Genomic DNA, 14,424 nt, shown 5'->3' on the forward strand with positions numbered 1-14,424 from the left:
CGTTTGTGACTGGACTTAACTGTCAGGGGTCCCTTTACCTTTACTAGAATATATTTTGCTATGTGATGAGTTGCTTCCATGCATTTCTTCTAGCTATCTCTTGGACATATGAACACAGAAAGTGACCCTATGCCCAGCTGTTCTTTACTCTCAGATTTATCTCGCTCTTTGCAGTGTTTGATGTCTCTGCTTCTGCGAGGGCTAAATTGAGCAAGGTTTATAGCATTGGGTTAATTCCATTTATACATTATGCCCTACAATTTTATAGTAAATGAATTCTGAATGAGGATACCCATCATGATTTTAGTGGCTAGAATGTTCTCTTGTCTGTGGGAATTCTGGTTCAAATCCCTAGTCTTTCAAGGCTGCTCAGTGAGAAACATTTTTCAGTGTAGCCTAAGTCAAGAGTTGCTGCTAATCTAAAATTGCTACTTGGAGGTCTTTAGAGGAAAGAAGATACAGATGTAACAAAGTAATGCTAGGAGTTCATCAAGTGCAGTTTGACAATCAGTATGTTCATTAAAATGAGGTGTCATATTTAAGAGTATAAAATAGTCAATTTGTGTTATGGAATTAATGCCTTTCCTTGTATTTCTTTTAAAGGCAACAGAACCAAAGCTCTCACCTAGCTGGAACCCAAAAATTGTGTATGAACCACATCCACAATTAGCAAGAAACTTGCCAGAGGTTTCTCCATCTGATCCTGTGCAAATATGTAAGCTGATTGGAAGGATGGAACTAAGCCTTACATTAAAGCAAAATGAAGTGCTTCCAGGAGCAAAGGTTAGTTGTAGCTTCATGCATTACAGGTAAAAGACATGTGTTCAGATTGCCAGGGCAGGAGTTCAGTTGTAGACAAAAATTGCAGTCATGCATTTCCCCCTTTACTCCAAGGCTTGAGGTGATACCTTTCTTTATTCCCTATTCCTCTTTTTCATTGATGCACACAGCTGAACTCTCCTTGCCAACTTGGTGGGCCTGAAAAAGGGAGAAGGGTAGGCATGTTTAGATCTCCAGGCAATTGCACAACTGACATTTATAAGCATCTAGAAAATTTCCAGAGCATGCAAGCAACTACTGCATGCTAGTTCTTGCTTCCTCTCTCCTGGATTCAGCATAAAGGCCAGCCCAGGACAGAAGCAAGGTAACTGTAGTGTGGGCACCTGGAAGCTGGCACTCTGCCACTCTTTATGCAGGTGCTCCTGCTGCTACTGAATGTTCCTTTTAGTCAGTTGATGGCCAGGCACAGATTGTATTCACCCTGTGACCTTTGTTTTTGTTTGATTTCCTAATACATCAGTGGCTGCATTCTGATAGAAAGCTAAGTCATACTTTGTACATTGAAGAGGCTGGAATCCAGCTCACATTGAAGCAAACCTAATATACAGCTGTCGCCTTTGGTGGTTTGTTGTCTTCCACCCAACCCTGCACTTCCTCTGTGAATGGATAGCTGCTATATGAAAGTATTTAATGGGGTCCAAAGGATCGCCAGTTCTCTAACCGTTGGCCACCTGCAAAAACAGGGCGGGGAAGTAAAAAACTCATCTCCTCCAAAATCCTTGGCGGCTTGCAGCATGACCCTGAGCCAAAACAAAGTCAAAAAATGACCCCCTCTTCCCCATTCCTAGGTACCTCCCTATGAAGGATTGCTAGCTTTTTGTATTAGTCCTTTCCCTCCAACAGTACTGAACAAATTTTCTTCATTTTGTGCCTGCTCTTTCAATGATGGTTAATTTTTTTCAGTAGTCAAATTACTGGTGAGCAAGCAGAAAAACAATAACTGGAGTCCTTGGGATCTAAAAGGAGGTAGACGGGTTGCTGCGGAAATACTTTAGTGGGAAATGGGTATGGGGTTGGCATTCGTGTTTAGTGGGAAGCTTTTAGATGAAACTGTAATTGTATCTGTTGAGCTGCTGATAACAGCTTGGTAAGAGAGAGGAAAAACCCCAGTTAATATATATATCATTATTAGAATTGGGAGTAAGTGCCCTTCATCCTTTCAGAGAAATAAGAATAATTTCCTCAGAAGGCTACTGTGGAACTAGGCAGCTAAGATGCAGAGAGAGCTTGTGAGTGAAGAGGCCGTTGGGGAAATGTAACCAAGGAAGAATCTCTTAGCCATGTGATGGGTTTGATTTTCTCATCTCTCTCACATTCCATTTCTGTAGCCAGGCAGAGTTCAATTCCCCACACAGTCATGAAGCTCACTTGGTGACCTTGTCCAGTCACTATCTCTCAGTCTAATGTTCCTCACAGGGCTGTTATGAGGATAAAATGGAAAGGGAGAGAACCATGTACACCACCTTGAGCTCTTTGGAGGAAAGGTGAGAAATAAATGAGTAAATAAATAGGATTAAATTTCGATGCAGAGTTCAGGCATAATAACAAACCAGAGTTAGTGCAAGCCAAGATTCATAAACCAGTGTCAAAGCACAGTATAGATCATGAAGAATTGTTGCTCCTAACCAGTTATAATGAACTTGATTAGGTTTGGATGAACAGACAAGTCAGGATTTAGCTCATCGTGTAAATCAACCAAAACAAGAAAGCATCATTACATAAGTCTACATGTAACAGGAAAGCGATAAGGCTTCTGATGTAAACATAAGCAATTCTTTAAGGAATTGCTGCTCACAGACAACTAATGCTGTCTCTAAGATACACTCAGTTAAGTGATCCCTGTTGCTTAAAGATGGTGAGATGAAATGTTTTGGAAGCCATTTGGAAGGAATTGGTTACTTTTTAGAGCTTCTTTTGGGCTTCCTTTTGGCAGGATATGCTGGCAGTGGCATCTGTCGCGGGAGCAGGCAGTAAAAGAAGAAATTACTGGGTCAAGGGAAAAAGAGAGACAGAGAATTTATCCTGTCATAAAGACCCAGGATATTGTTAGTTTTTATTGTAAAAAGTCAGTTGGTATTAGAATATGTTCTGATTTCTACAGAGTGGGAATGAGAGATGGAATTCTAAAGCTAAAGAGGAAACAATGGTTTGCCTCTGAGCATCTTCATACAATTTTGTGCTATGTCTGGCAACTTACATATACTGCAACTGCCAAAAGTTTTATATGCCAGCAATTGGGAACTGCTGCAATGCTGTTGTAAAATAGAGCATATTTTACTGTTGAACTGAAAGTCCAGGCCTTTTCAGCATGTCCAGTACATTTTGTAACATTGTCAGTGCCATCTTAGCTACCAGGGTTAGTCAAGTATTCTGCCTTTGTTTATTTTGAAAGTTGTGTTTTTAATTTCATTACTAATGATTGTATGGCTAGCCTGTTTCGTGTGTTGTATCTGTATAGCAGGTTGTAAACATTTAAAAGAGATGAATTTTAAAACTTACAGTGTGAATTGGCCTTTCAAGCTCACCTTTTTGTGGTAATAGGCAAGGATCTGGAAAGAGGTCTCACATGTGTCCAGTCCAATGTTGAAAACCTCAGCTGCAGATTTAAAATTGTCAGGCAATTGTACAAACAGGCCCAGAAGCACAAGCTGCCTTATAGATTCTGAGTATTCAAATGGCCCTTGTTCAATGCAGAGATGTCAAAGTAAGCATTATAAGCATTCAAGTGTGGACCTAATGCTGGTATCCAGAACAATTTAAATGCTGTGTTGTGGTACCCTATCAGTCTTTGAGTGAATATAGTGTGTATACAGACCAATAATAATAAGGAATTAAAGCTGGGGATGAAATGTCTGCTTTGGTTCAATGATTAGACAGTACATAATCCGAGAATTAATCCGTATTTCTTGAATATATTCTTTATTCTTCTTAAGTTGGATGTAGATGGAGAGATAGATTCGATACACCTATTCCTGTCACCCAGACAGGTACATCTTCTGCTGGATATGTTAGCAGCTATCGCTGGACCAGGTGAGCCAAAGTTGCATTGCCTTGTGTGGTTAGAAAGAGTGTGAGCACTGCATTAAACACGTTGCACTATTTCCAAGGTTTTGAATAATCTCTAGACTAAGGGCAGTATCAAAAGTGTACGTTTAAAGTTAAACACTCTTAAATCCCATATGTTGAACTGCAGAGGAAAGCGCACGCTTAGAACTCTTCCTTTGAAACCCAAGAGTTTTTAAAACGCTTTGACTAGATTGGCCCTAAATTACTGAAGCTTTACTTTTATTTCAAAAAGTCTAAAGAAAATCTTACGTTAGGGGAGAACTTTCTCATAAGTAGATTTGTATTGTTCCTCCTTCTGAAAGCAGGTAATAAGAATTGGAAATAGCCAAAAGGATCTGAAACCAGTTTAGTAGCTCCATAGTTGTGATTAATATTAGTAACATGTTTTTCTCATGCAGGTTTTATCTAGTCTTCATCGGTTAGTGTTGTTGTGATTTTTTTGAAAGTCTGTAAGGGATGATAAATGTTTGTTTCCCTTTCTCCTTCCTCATACACTTCCATGCAGAGGGCTAGTTGTTTAGGCAACAAAAGAAGATTCAAGATCTCTGGCCCAAAAGTAAATAGTGTATTTTAAAGTAATGCTTGATAGATTTTTCTTAAACAGAGAAATTCTCAAATCAGGAAACTTTAATTCCCTCCTTATATGCAAGATTGTTCCTTTTGTACACAAATTTCTAACATATTTCTTCCTGTCTTCTAAAAAAATTCCAAACAAACCTCAAAATAGCCCTTCTGCTAATTTAAGGCAAACCTGAAATTGAGAGAAAAACATTTCAACCTAAAGTGCTCAAAATGTTCACACAAATTCTGTTGAGTGCCTTTCTTTGTGAAATGGTAATGCTGCTTGGAGTTAGTTTTCTTTTAGGTAACATTTTTTTAAAAGTGTGATTTTTATCACAGCTAAACGAGGTGTTGTTTGGGGGGAATTATTTGGTGTTTGGATATCTCTGGGGCTTGGGAATTGAATTGGAGGTTAAGTTGCCACACCCTGTTTTCAATTACAGAGAATCCTAGCAGAATAGAATTGTGCAATAAAGATAGGAGAAACCGGCCAATGCAGCAGGAAGATGAATATCGGATTCAGATGGAGCTCAACCGCTACTTAAGAAAAGACACATTGCCAACAGGAGCACAGTCTGATCCGAGTTTCTATGAGACAGAGGCAGCCAGAACTCCTTCAAGCCGGGGTGAGCAATTGAACATCTTAGGGTGCTTTTTGGTTTCCTCTTTGCTTTGGAGCAAGACTTGTTCTTGGTTGCAGTACTGCTCAACTTAGAGAATGGAGCAGGTAGGTGATGGTCACAGATTCTCCCTTCTCACTGCAGCACCCTGTAAATTTGCTCTGGAGAGTCGGGGGGCGGAATGAGAGGTGATGCAGGCACCTTCCAGGGAAAGGTGGGATAGGCTAAAGAAGCATCACCATCTCGTTCATGCTTTGGTGTGCTGTACTTGACCTAAATGTTTTTCATTGTGAACAAATCACGCAAGATGATATCTTTTCTTTTCCTTTTAGAAGAAGAAGTGTTTTTCTCGATGGCTGACATGGAGATGTCTCACAGTCTTTCCTCTCTGCCACCGCTTGGAGACCCACCAACTATGGATTTAGACCTTTCTTTAACTAGTACATACACTAATACGCCCGCAGGATCTCCCCATGGCGCTGCGGTGGTAGGTTGTCTTTAACTGTTTGTCTTTGAGCAAATGAAGAGGGGAAAGGTCATAGCTCAGTGGTAGAGCAGTTTGCTTGTCTGCAGAAAGGCCCAGATTCAGTCCCCAGGGTCTGCAGGAAGGGAGGGGAATATGTCGTGTCTGAAACCCTGGAGAGCAGCTGTCACTCAGTGTAGATAGTACTGAGCTAGATGCACTTCTGACCAGGCTCTGTATAAGGTAGCTTTCTACGTTCCTATGATTTTTATCATGTGCTTTTTAAAACAGTGACACTAATCTCTGTTGTGCATGGCTGGCTGCCTGCCAGTTTCATACCCTTTTAGCCATCATCCCAAAGAGTGTCTGCTACAGGATGATTTTTTTTTAACAGCATCTCAGTGAAGGCACTATAGCCACATTGAAACCTCACATCTTTCCCCTAATTCACCATGACACTATGATGTCATGTGTGACATCATTTGCTATGATGTCAATAGGTCCAGTTCCGGTGGGTGAGAGAATTTGACAATGCAACCAAGAAATGCTTCAGTTTAAAGCTCTGCGAAATTTGATGTATTGACTATATTTGACAAAATGAAAAGTAGCATCACACTAAGTCAGGGTATTGGCTCATTTAGTTTAGTATTGTTCACACTGACTGGCAGAGACTGTAGGATGTGTCAGGCAGGAATCTTTCCCAGTCCTGATAGAGAGATATCAGGGATTAAATTTAGGACCATTTGCATGCAGAGCCTGCTTTCTACCACTGAGTTTTGACCCTTCCCCTTTAGATGTACATATTTGATCTCACGGTGGCAACTAGTATCCTACGTCCCCCCACAGTTACAAAGCTATTTTTCCTATGAAGCCTTTGGCACAGCTTCCCAATTCCCATGACCTACTGAAACTATTTCTAAGTACATATTGCTGAATTAACTAAATATTCTTCCCCTGCTTTCCTTTCTCTAGACCCAAGGGAAAGCCATGTTAGGGTACAAGCTTCTCATGGCAAAAACTTGTCCTCTGCAAATTGCTGTGCACATCTATGGCACTAGGTAAAGAGGACCACTGATCTTTCCCTGTAGGCAACATGTAGCAACCTTTGAGTGGGTTTTTTTAAAGTATGGAAACAGCAGAACTACAAAATGACATGTCATTACGATAATATGCAGTGGTACCTCTGGTTACGAACTTAATTCATTCCGGAGGTCCGTTCTTATCCTGAAACTGTTGTTAACATGAGGTGCCATTAAGTGAAAGCGTGCCTCCTGCGCACGATTTCTGCTCGCATCCCGGGGCAAAGTTCACATCCGGGAGCTATTACTACCAGGTTAGCACAGCTCATAACCTGACGCATGCGCAACCAGAAGCGTTCATATCCAGAGGTACCACTATATGTTGAGGTTCATTTTCTGTTACATTAGTTAAGTTGAGGTGATGTACAGGTGTAACAACCAGCTCTCTCTTTTTCCTTTTAGCAGCAGCCAGCCTGGGGAGACTGTTTTGATCAAAACAAACAGGAACCGCCACACATAAGAGGTTCATCCTTTACACCTAGTGTCATCCACTCAGCTCCACTGCGAAGGACTTGTAAGTAAATAAGTCAAGGTGGTTGTTGCCAGAAGCAAATGTGACTTTTACGTAAAGGTAAAGGGACCCCTGACCATTAGGTCCAGTCGTGACCGACTCTGGGGTTGCGGCTCTCATCTCGCTTTATTGGCCAAGGGAGCCGGCGTACAGCTTCCGGGTCATGTGGCCAGCATGACTAAGCCGCTTCTGGCGAACCAGAGCAGCGCACGGAAACGCCGTTTACCTTCCCGCTGGAGCGGTACCTATGTACCGGTATCTGCTTGCACTTTGACGTGCTTTCGAACTGCTAGGTTGGTAGGAGCAGGGACCGAGCAACGGGAGCTCACCCCATCACGGGGATTTGAACTGCCGACCTTCTGATCGGCAAGTCCTCAGCTCTGTGGTTTAACCCACAGCGCCACCCCCTTTTACCTTAGTATAATAAGACTGCTTTCCAGGAATGAGTAAGTCAGTGGTTACCACTCACTCCGGGCAACCAAGAGACATCAGTTCAAGGACACACTTCAGCCAAGCAGAAGCACTTCAGGAAGATGTAGAGCAGGAAAGATGTCCTTACTGAATAAAAGGAAAGTTTTGCTAACCCAGAGAGATGACAAACAACTAGCCAGTCGTTTTTCACCAGACGCTTCTCAATCTCAGTCCTTTTGCCCCTTTCAAATCCAAAATAGGCAAGGGGACTTTAGATTCCAATCCCAGCCCTTTTGCCAATGTTTTCAAGGAAGGCAAGGGTTCCAATGGTTCCTCAAAAGCAAAGACAACCAAACAATGAAACCAATGACTGGTCCATGTCCCGGGTGGGGTGAGGGTCACGTCTCCAGCTTTCTTCCTGCCTGGCAAAAGTCTGCAGGACCAATAAGGGTGTGGCAGACCCAAGGGCCAGAAAGAGAGGCCCATTTTTGGCCCCTGGGCCTGAAAGTCTCCACTACTTTCTGTAGTGGCTTTGCTTTAAAAGGAGAGTATTACTTTTGTGGGAATACATTCAGAACAGAACATTAAGCAAGAAGTCGGTGTTAATTTTGCACGTTTTATTATCTGTAATCTGTAAGGAGATCTGAGCATATTGAAATCCACCATATGCTTGAAAGTGTTGTTTTTATTTGTAATTTGTGCCAAAATACATTTCTGCAAATCAGAGCAACTTATTATTTTAAATGGAGAGGGTTTTTTTTTTAAAAAAAATGTATCTTTGTCGCAAATTTAATACTTAACAACTTTTGTAATAGTCAGAGATACAATCCTTCATACACTTACCTGAAAATTATTCCTGTTGAACTCATTGAGACTGCACTATATATAAAAAAGTGTGTTTATACACATATATACACAACACATACACTGAGACCTACTGTAACATTAAACATTTTATTCCTTCCCTTTAGCTCTTCCATCCAGATCTGTCTCAGTGGATGAATCCAGGCCTGAACTTCTTTTTCGACTAGCAGTGGGCGCTTTCTCTGTATCGGTACTTCATATTGATCCTTTGCCACCCCCTGAAACGTCACTGAACGCCAGTCCACTTACACCAATGGCACAGGATTTTTTTACCCGCATAGAAAAGGTTGATCCAGTTAAGTTTCCAAGAGAAGATTTTCTGTCCCTCCGAGAAGTATTTGCAAAGGCTTGTTCACATGATCACCTTAGGTACAACTTTGCTTATTCATCTGCTAACATAGGAAACGAAATGCATAAATTCTGTGACAACTTGAGCTTGCTCAGTAAATATTTGATATGAGTGTTGTTGGAACATACTTGAGAGGCTAAGGTATACCTGGTAGATAAAGGGATAGTTCCCACCACCCCTTAATTATTGCAGCAGTAGACACTGTAGGTTGCTGGGGTTGTGCCTGGTACACAACCAGAGAGCCAGTGTGGTGTAGTGGTTAAGAGCGGTAGTCTGCTAATCTGGGGAACCGGGTTTGCGTCTCCGCTCCTCCACATGCAGCTACTGGGTGACCTTGGGCCAGTCACACTTCTTTGAAGTCTCTCAGCCCCACTCACCTCACAGAGTGTTTGTTGTGGGGGAGGAAGGGAAAGGAGAATGTTAGCCGCTTTGAGACTCCTTAAAGGGAGTGAAAGGCGGGATATCAAATCCAAACTCCTCTTCTTCTTCTACACATCAAGTCACCACCACAAAGTAAGTTAGAATTCTTTTTCTCTCTCTGTGTGTGTGCAGGATTAATTATTTATTTAAAAGCATTTATAAAGCGCTTAATATTTGTAAGATCTCTAAGCAGCGTACAGTATAAGGACAATTAGTGTCATTCAAACACAAATACAACCTAAAGCCAATAAGAGCAGCAGAAAAGCAAATGAAATCTAATAATATGAGAATTCAGGAAATTTACACACATTAAACAGATCCCGATCTTATGGATCAGGGAAAGGATGAGTCTTTGCAAGATGTCTGAGTTAACTGATGGTTGCTGCTTTGTGTAAGCACAGCTGTTATTTCGCTATAGAGTCGTACCTTGGCTGCCGAACACCTTGGAACTCGTACGTTTCGGCTCCCAAGCGATCGAAAACCAGAAGTGAGTGTTCCAGTTTTCGAACGATTTTCGGAAGCTGAACGTCCAGCACGGCTCCCACAGCTTCCAGTTGGCTGCAGGACGCTCCTGTAGCCAATCAGAAGCCGTGTCTTGGTTTTCGAACAGTTCCGGGAGTCGAACCGGAACACATTCTGTTCAAGAACCAAGGTACGACTGTATAGGCTTCTATATAGGCATTAGAAGATTCATACTGAACCATGAAAAATATAGATTGGTGTGATCACGAGCAGATCTCTTGAATAATTTCAGATTCAGAAATTCATTTGCCCTCCAATGTGCACACAAGTCCTACAAGAAGTGAGGTTTGCCCTTGACTTTAGTAGAGGGTTCAGCATCCTGTAGCATTCGCAGAACTTCTTTCTTGAGTGAAATTAATGAATAACCTTTGTGTGTGCATCAGCTGCCAGAAAGTTGGTTTAGGGCAATGTTGTATTGGAAATCACTGTATTTAATTTCAAAAGTCTCCTACAGTGGAGGAAGGACATGGATGTTTGTTTGGCAATGTGAATTAAGATGTCACTAGTGGGGGGGGGGGTATTACATAAATAAATTCTTTTCATTATTTATCTTCTGCCTTGCAGTTTTAACACTTCTTTGTATGTTTTGCAAGGAATTAAGCATTAGCATGTGTTGGAATAAGGTTGCAAAATTGCATCTTTCTCCTTATTTTATTTCAGTGACATTGGCAATTTAATGACTGATGTATTTTTATGATATTTTAAATAATTTTCAATGCAGAATGACTATAGGCGTTCAGTTTATGCAGTTTTATACCGTTGTTTCTCGCCATAGGTTTATAGGCACAGACATCAAAGTGTCCTATGAACAAAGACAGAGGTCGGCTTCCCGTTGCTTGAGTACAGATTTATATATTGGACAGATGGAACTTCTGGAGTGCCTCTTTTCCATGGACTCTCATTCTGACATACCTCACTATACAGAGGTAGAAATCCGTATGACTTAACACAAGCTATTGAAATGCATTGCAAAAACTCTTAATGCTCCATTAGTACTGTCCTATGAATATTTGCTTTCAAGTAAACTGAGTTCAGTGGCCAAGTGTTCCATAGGAATGCTTATTTGGGGAGTAATTCAATGTCACACTTTTCACTTTTCAACTTTTCAATCAGATGTTCAATCAGCACAAGCATTTCAGCTTGACTGGCAGAATGAATCCCCCTCTCCTCCCCTCTCATGCTGTTCTGGAGGTTCTTCTGACACCTCCACACTGGGCCAATTTTGCGGGGGGCGGGGGGGCGGACCACATTGCACTAGTGGCAATCCTTGCATGGGCTTCCGCTAGTGGGACCAGTTAGTTGAACCTGGCGCTTTGTGCTACAACTGGAATTTTTCAGTAACTTGAGCCGTTCGATTGGAAATTTCACTTTAAATTAGGCTCGGAGATTAAATATCTCTTACTTCAGGCTATGTGGGAAGGATCTCACATATTGCAAGCTTTTGTACTATGTGCCGTAGGTACTGTTTGTGGAATTGGGGTCACTCCACATTCTGGTATTAAAGGAGCAGTTGGATAGCCTGAGTGCATGTTTTATCAGCACTGTAGAGTTTCTCTTGTCAGCTGCAAATGATATCTTTTCATCCCGAGGGCTATGTCCAGTGTTCTCGCCTGTGCTGACAGAAGGTTCTTTGCTCCGGCAGAGGCTGCTGTCAACAGAATGGAGAGAGGTGATTTTTGCTGAGCTATCCTCCGCTCGCCCGCCCCCTCTGCATGTCCCCAAAATCTGAGTGTTGGGGACTATTTAGAACAGTGTGACAGGTGGCACAGCACTGCAGGTGAAGAGGGAATCCGCAAAAAATAATAATTAACCTCCTATTTCTGCTGGCAGAAGCCTCCGTTGGGTCAATGGGCCTGCTGTCAGTTCAAGGCTACAGCTACTAGTATATAGAAAAGTTGGCTCCAGGTAAAGGTCATTTTTGTTGACCCCGGAGATGGGGTTTAGGGATGCCCTGGTGCATAATACTCCAGAATTACTCCATCCCTTCCTGGACGCTCTTGACATCACTGACCAGAGCATGATAAGAAGACCCCTGGTTCTGCTGGACTACTTCTCCTTTGTCTTTTAAATTCCCCAAAGCTCCATATTTTCTCTTTACACATCCAACTTGTAGTGTAAAGAGAGATGGCATCTTGGCAATACAATTGTTGCGTCACTGCAAGTTTTTCTAGACGACTCATAAAATGTCAAAAAATACCGAAGGTCTGTGATGGATTAGACCACAGCAGATCATCTGGTAGAGAAACAAATTGAATGAGGTCACCTTCTAGTAGATATTTTTATCTTCCTCCCTAATCAATGTATTTGCTTTCCGTAGAACTGTAGAGTTGGAAGGGACCCTAATGGTCATCTAGTCCAACCCCCTGCAATGCAGGAATTTTAATTACTTGTGAAATATACTTGCATTTCATCACTGCCTTTTATTTTGCTATAGCTGCTAATGTTTAACTCTGAAAGACAAGGAAACAAGCTGCACCCTCTCTCCTGCCTTCAGCTCCATTACAAGCACTCGGATAACAGAGGGCCTCAGGTAGATTAGAAAATATTATTTCCTCTTATCTTTTGAAGAAAAACAATTGAAATCTTTATTCCAAGTTGTGTGTATGTAGCTCTGTAGAAAATTCTGTATTTTGCCACTGACTATTTATTTTACTTTCTTTGTGACAGGGTAGCCAAGGAAGATTGAGCTCTGTCCCCCAGAAAGCAGATTTACAAATCAAGTTGAGTCCAGCTTTCTGTGAATTAGATATCAGCATTGTGGACAGACTAAATTCACTGCTTCAGCCGCAGAAGTTAACCACAGTGGAGATGATGGCATCACACATGTACACCTCCTACAACAAACACATTAGCCTGGTAAAGTAATTGTAATTTTATCACTGATAAAAGGGAAATGACAAGATGGCATGTGGCAGCTTTTATCTGTCAGGTTCACACTTCCATGTAAATAATTTAATAAATAATTTTACAGTGCATGGTTTTGTCCCACTCAGAAGTTGATTAATTGCAACTCAGTGTGTGAACTTCATTGAAAAGTTTAGGGAGGCCAGATGGAAAAAAAGTTATACCAATGGTATTTGATCTATGATGAACCATTTTTTTGCAGTAGAACAGCTTTTTGGCTTAGACCTTTGTTAATTGGCTTTAGCCAATGCTTCCACATTAAACAACAACTTTCTATAATTTCGACTAAATTATACATGTTTGTTGTCATGCAATGGACTGTGGACATAACTGCTTTTGACTGCCGTGCTTGAATCCCCACCAAAGCTTCTCTTGAAGGTGGGAGGCGATCCAAAACCTTGTGAGATGTGAAATTCAGCTGTGTCTGTTAGCCAGCAGAATGGACACCATTGCCGGAATAGAATCTTCCTTTCCCTGCACACCTCCAAAATCCACTCCAGAAAGTTTGGTGTGTGTGCTCCAAAGAAAATTTGGAAGGGGTTGCTCCTGTGACATTGGATGTTGCCCCTTAAATTGTGTCTTTTGCCCCTCAGAATTGTTCTTTAAATATTTGTTTGCCCTCCCCTTATTTTGCAATTGTTTCAGCACAAGGCATTTGCTGAAGTTTTCCTGGACGATTCCCGTACTCCTGCAAATTGCAAAATGTCGGTACAAGTGACTGCACCAGCTTTGAAGCTCTCAGTTCGCTTCCCAATTCCTGACCTGCGGTCCGACCCAGAACGAGGACCTTGGTTCAAGAAGTCGCTTCAGAAAGAAATTCTTCATTTAGAATTTGCAGATATGGAACTCAAAACCGAGTTTACAGGAGGACCAAGTCCAGAGCAAGTTAAATTAGAGCTCACTTTTAAAGAGCTAACTGGTAAGCGAAGGGATCTCTGTTGGTTGCAATAGATGGTTGTAGCCAGTGCTTTTCGTTTGAGGTGCCATATATTGGTAAAAGTGCAGTGGAGGCCAGCCCCAAATGGCTGGCATAGGAAGTGAAAAAAAGGGTTGCTGGTACTCAGCACCACTTAGTACTGTTGCACCCACCCACCCAAAATCCTGGTTGTAGCTACGTTGTTCCTGGGCAATATGAGGGACCTATTAGTAAGATGATACTTATTTATTGTTCCAGTTTCTATTGTTATAGGAATATACAGACTTTCTTCAGAGAGAATGGAAAGGAAGACAGTTTTCATATATATAGCATATGAGATTACAGGGAAATTCGCTTGTTACTTCCTTTTTTGCAACTTTAGCCCAATAAATCTTTGGCATTTGAGACACAACTGTTACATGATAGTTAGAGATATTTGGTCTTGAGTAATCATAGTAGCCTGCAATCCTCTTTTGATGCCTGAGGAGTTCACTATCTAAATTATTTTCAGAGCTAACAAGGAGCTACTTTTCCATTCTTTGTGATGGAAAAGGAAAAATTGTTTCAAAAAGGCTGATTTTGTGTCACTGCTAAATGAAGAAGCTAATCTCTTCATGATTAAATGGCTACGCAGTTAGTCCTAGGCATGCACAACATAATCTTCTCCGGTTTCACCATAGCATCATTTGAAGAAGGCAAAGAGGAATCAGCTGTACAGTTTTTTCAAGTTTCCAGTGGTGTAGTTGGAGAGATGATCTCATCAGACAACTTTGACTGGCCACGGTAAAACAAAATACTATTTGTTCTCTGTGTAAATCCTAACTGCTTATGATGTGCTGCTGCTGAAAAACTGTAACTGTTTAGAGCAGAGTTAAATCAAATCTAGGTTGTGTTGGTC

General features: G+C 41.5%; 1 protein-coding gene across 3 annotated transcripts in view; it reads left to right on the plus strand.

The window, feature by feature from the left end:
- ATG2B (autophagy related 2B) overlaps nt 1-14,424 on the plus strand; it is a 44,379-nt gene that overhangs the window by 7,015 nt on the left and 22,940 nt on the right. For 2 of the 3 annotated variants that reach the window (XM_028716696.2, XM_028716603.2), the window contains exons 6-16: nt 604-783; nt 3,774-3,870; nt 4,911-5,093; nt 5,420-5,574; nt 7,032-7,143; nt 8,523-8,784; nt 10,482-10,632; nt 12,141-12,236; nt 12,374-12,562; nt 13,256-13,529; nt 14,207-14,309. In XM_028716696.2, the coding sequence (XP_028572529.2) occupies nt 604-783; nt 3,774-3,870; nt 4,911-5,093; nt 5,420-5,574; nt 7,032-7,143; nt 8,523-8,784; nt 10,482-10,632; nt 12,141-12,236; nt 12,374-12,562; nt 13,256-13,529; nt 14,207-14,309 (1,802 nt within the window). The remainder of the gene's footprint in view (nt 1-603; nt 784-3,773; nt 3,871-4,910; nt 5,094-5,419; nt 5,575-7,031; nt 7,144-8,522; nt 8,785-10,481; nt 10,633-12,140; nt 12,237-12,373; nt 12,563-13,255; nt 13,530-14,206; nt 14,310-14,424) is intronic. The other variant, XM_028716647.2, reaches the window with a different exon arrangement.

This window comes from Podarcis muralis, chromosome 1 (assembly GCF_964188315.1).
Source record: "Podarcis muralis chromosome 1, rPodMur119.hap1.1, whole genome shotgun sequence".
Classification (NCBI taxonomy): domain Eukaryota; kingdom Metazoa; phylum Chordata; class Lepidosauria; order Squamata; family Lacertidae; genus Podarcis; species Podarcis muralis.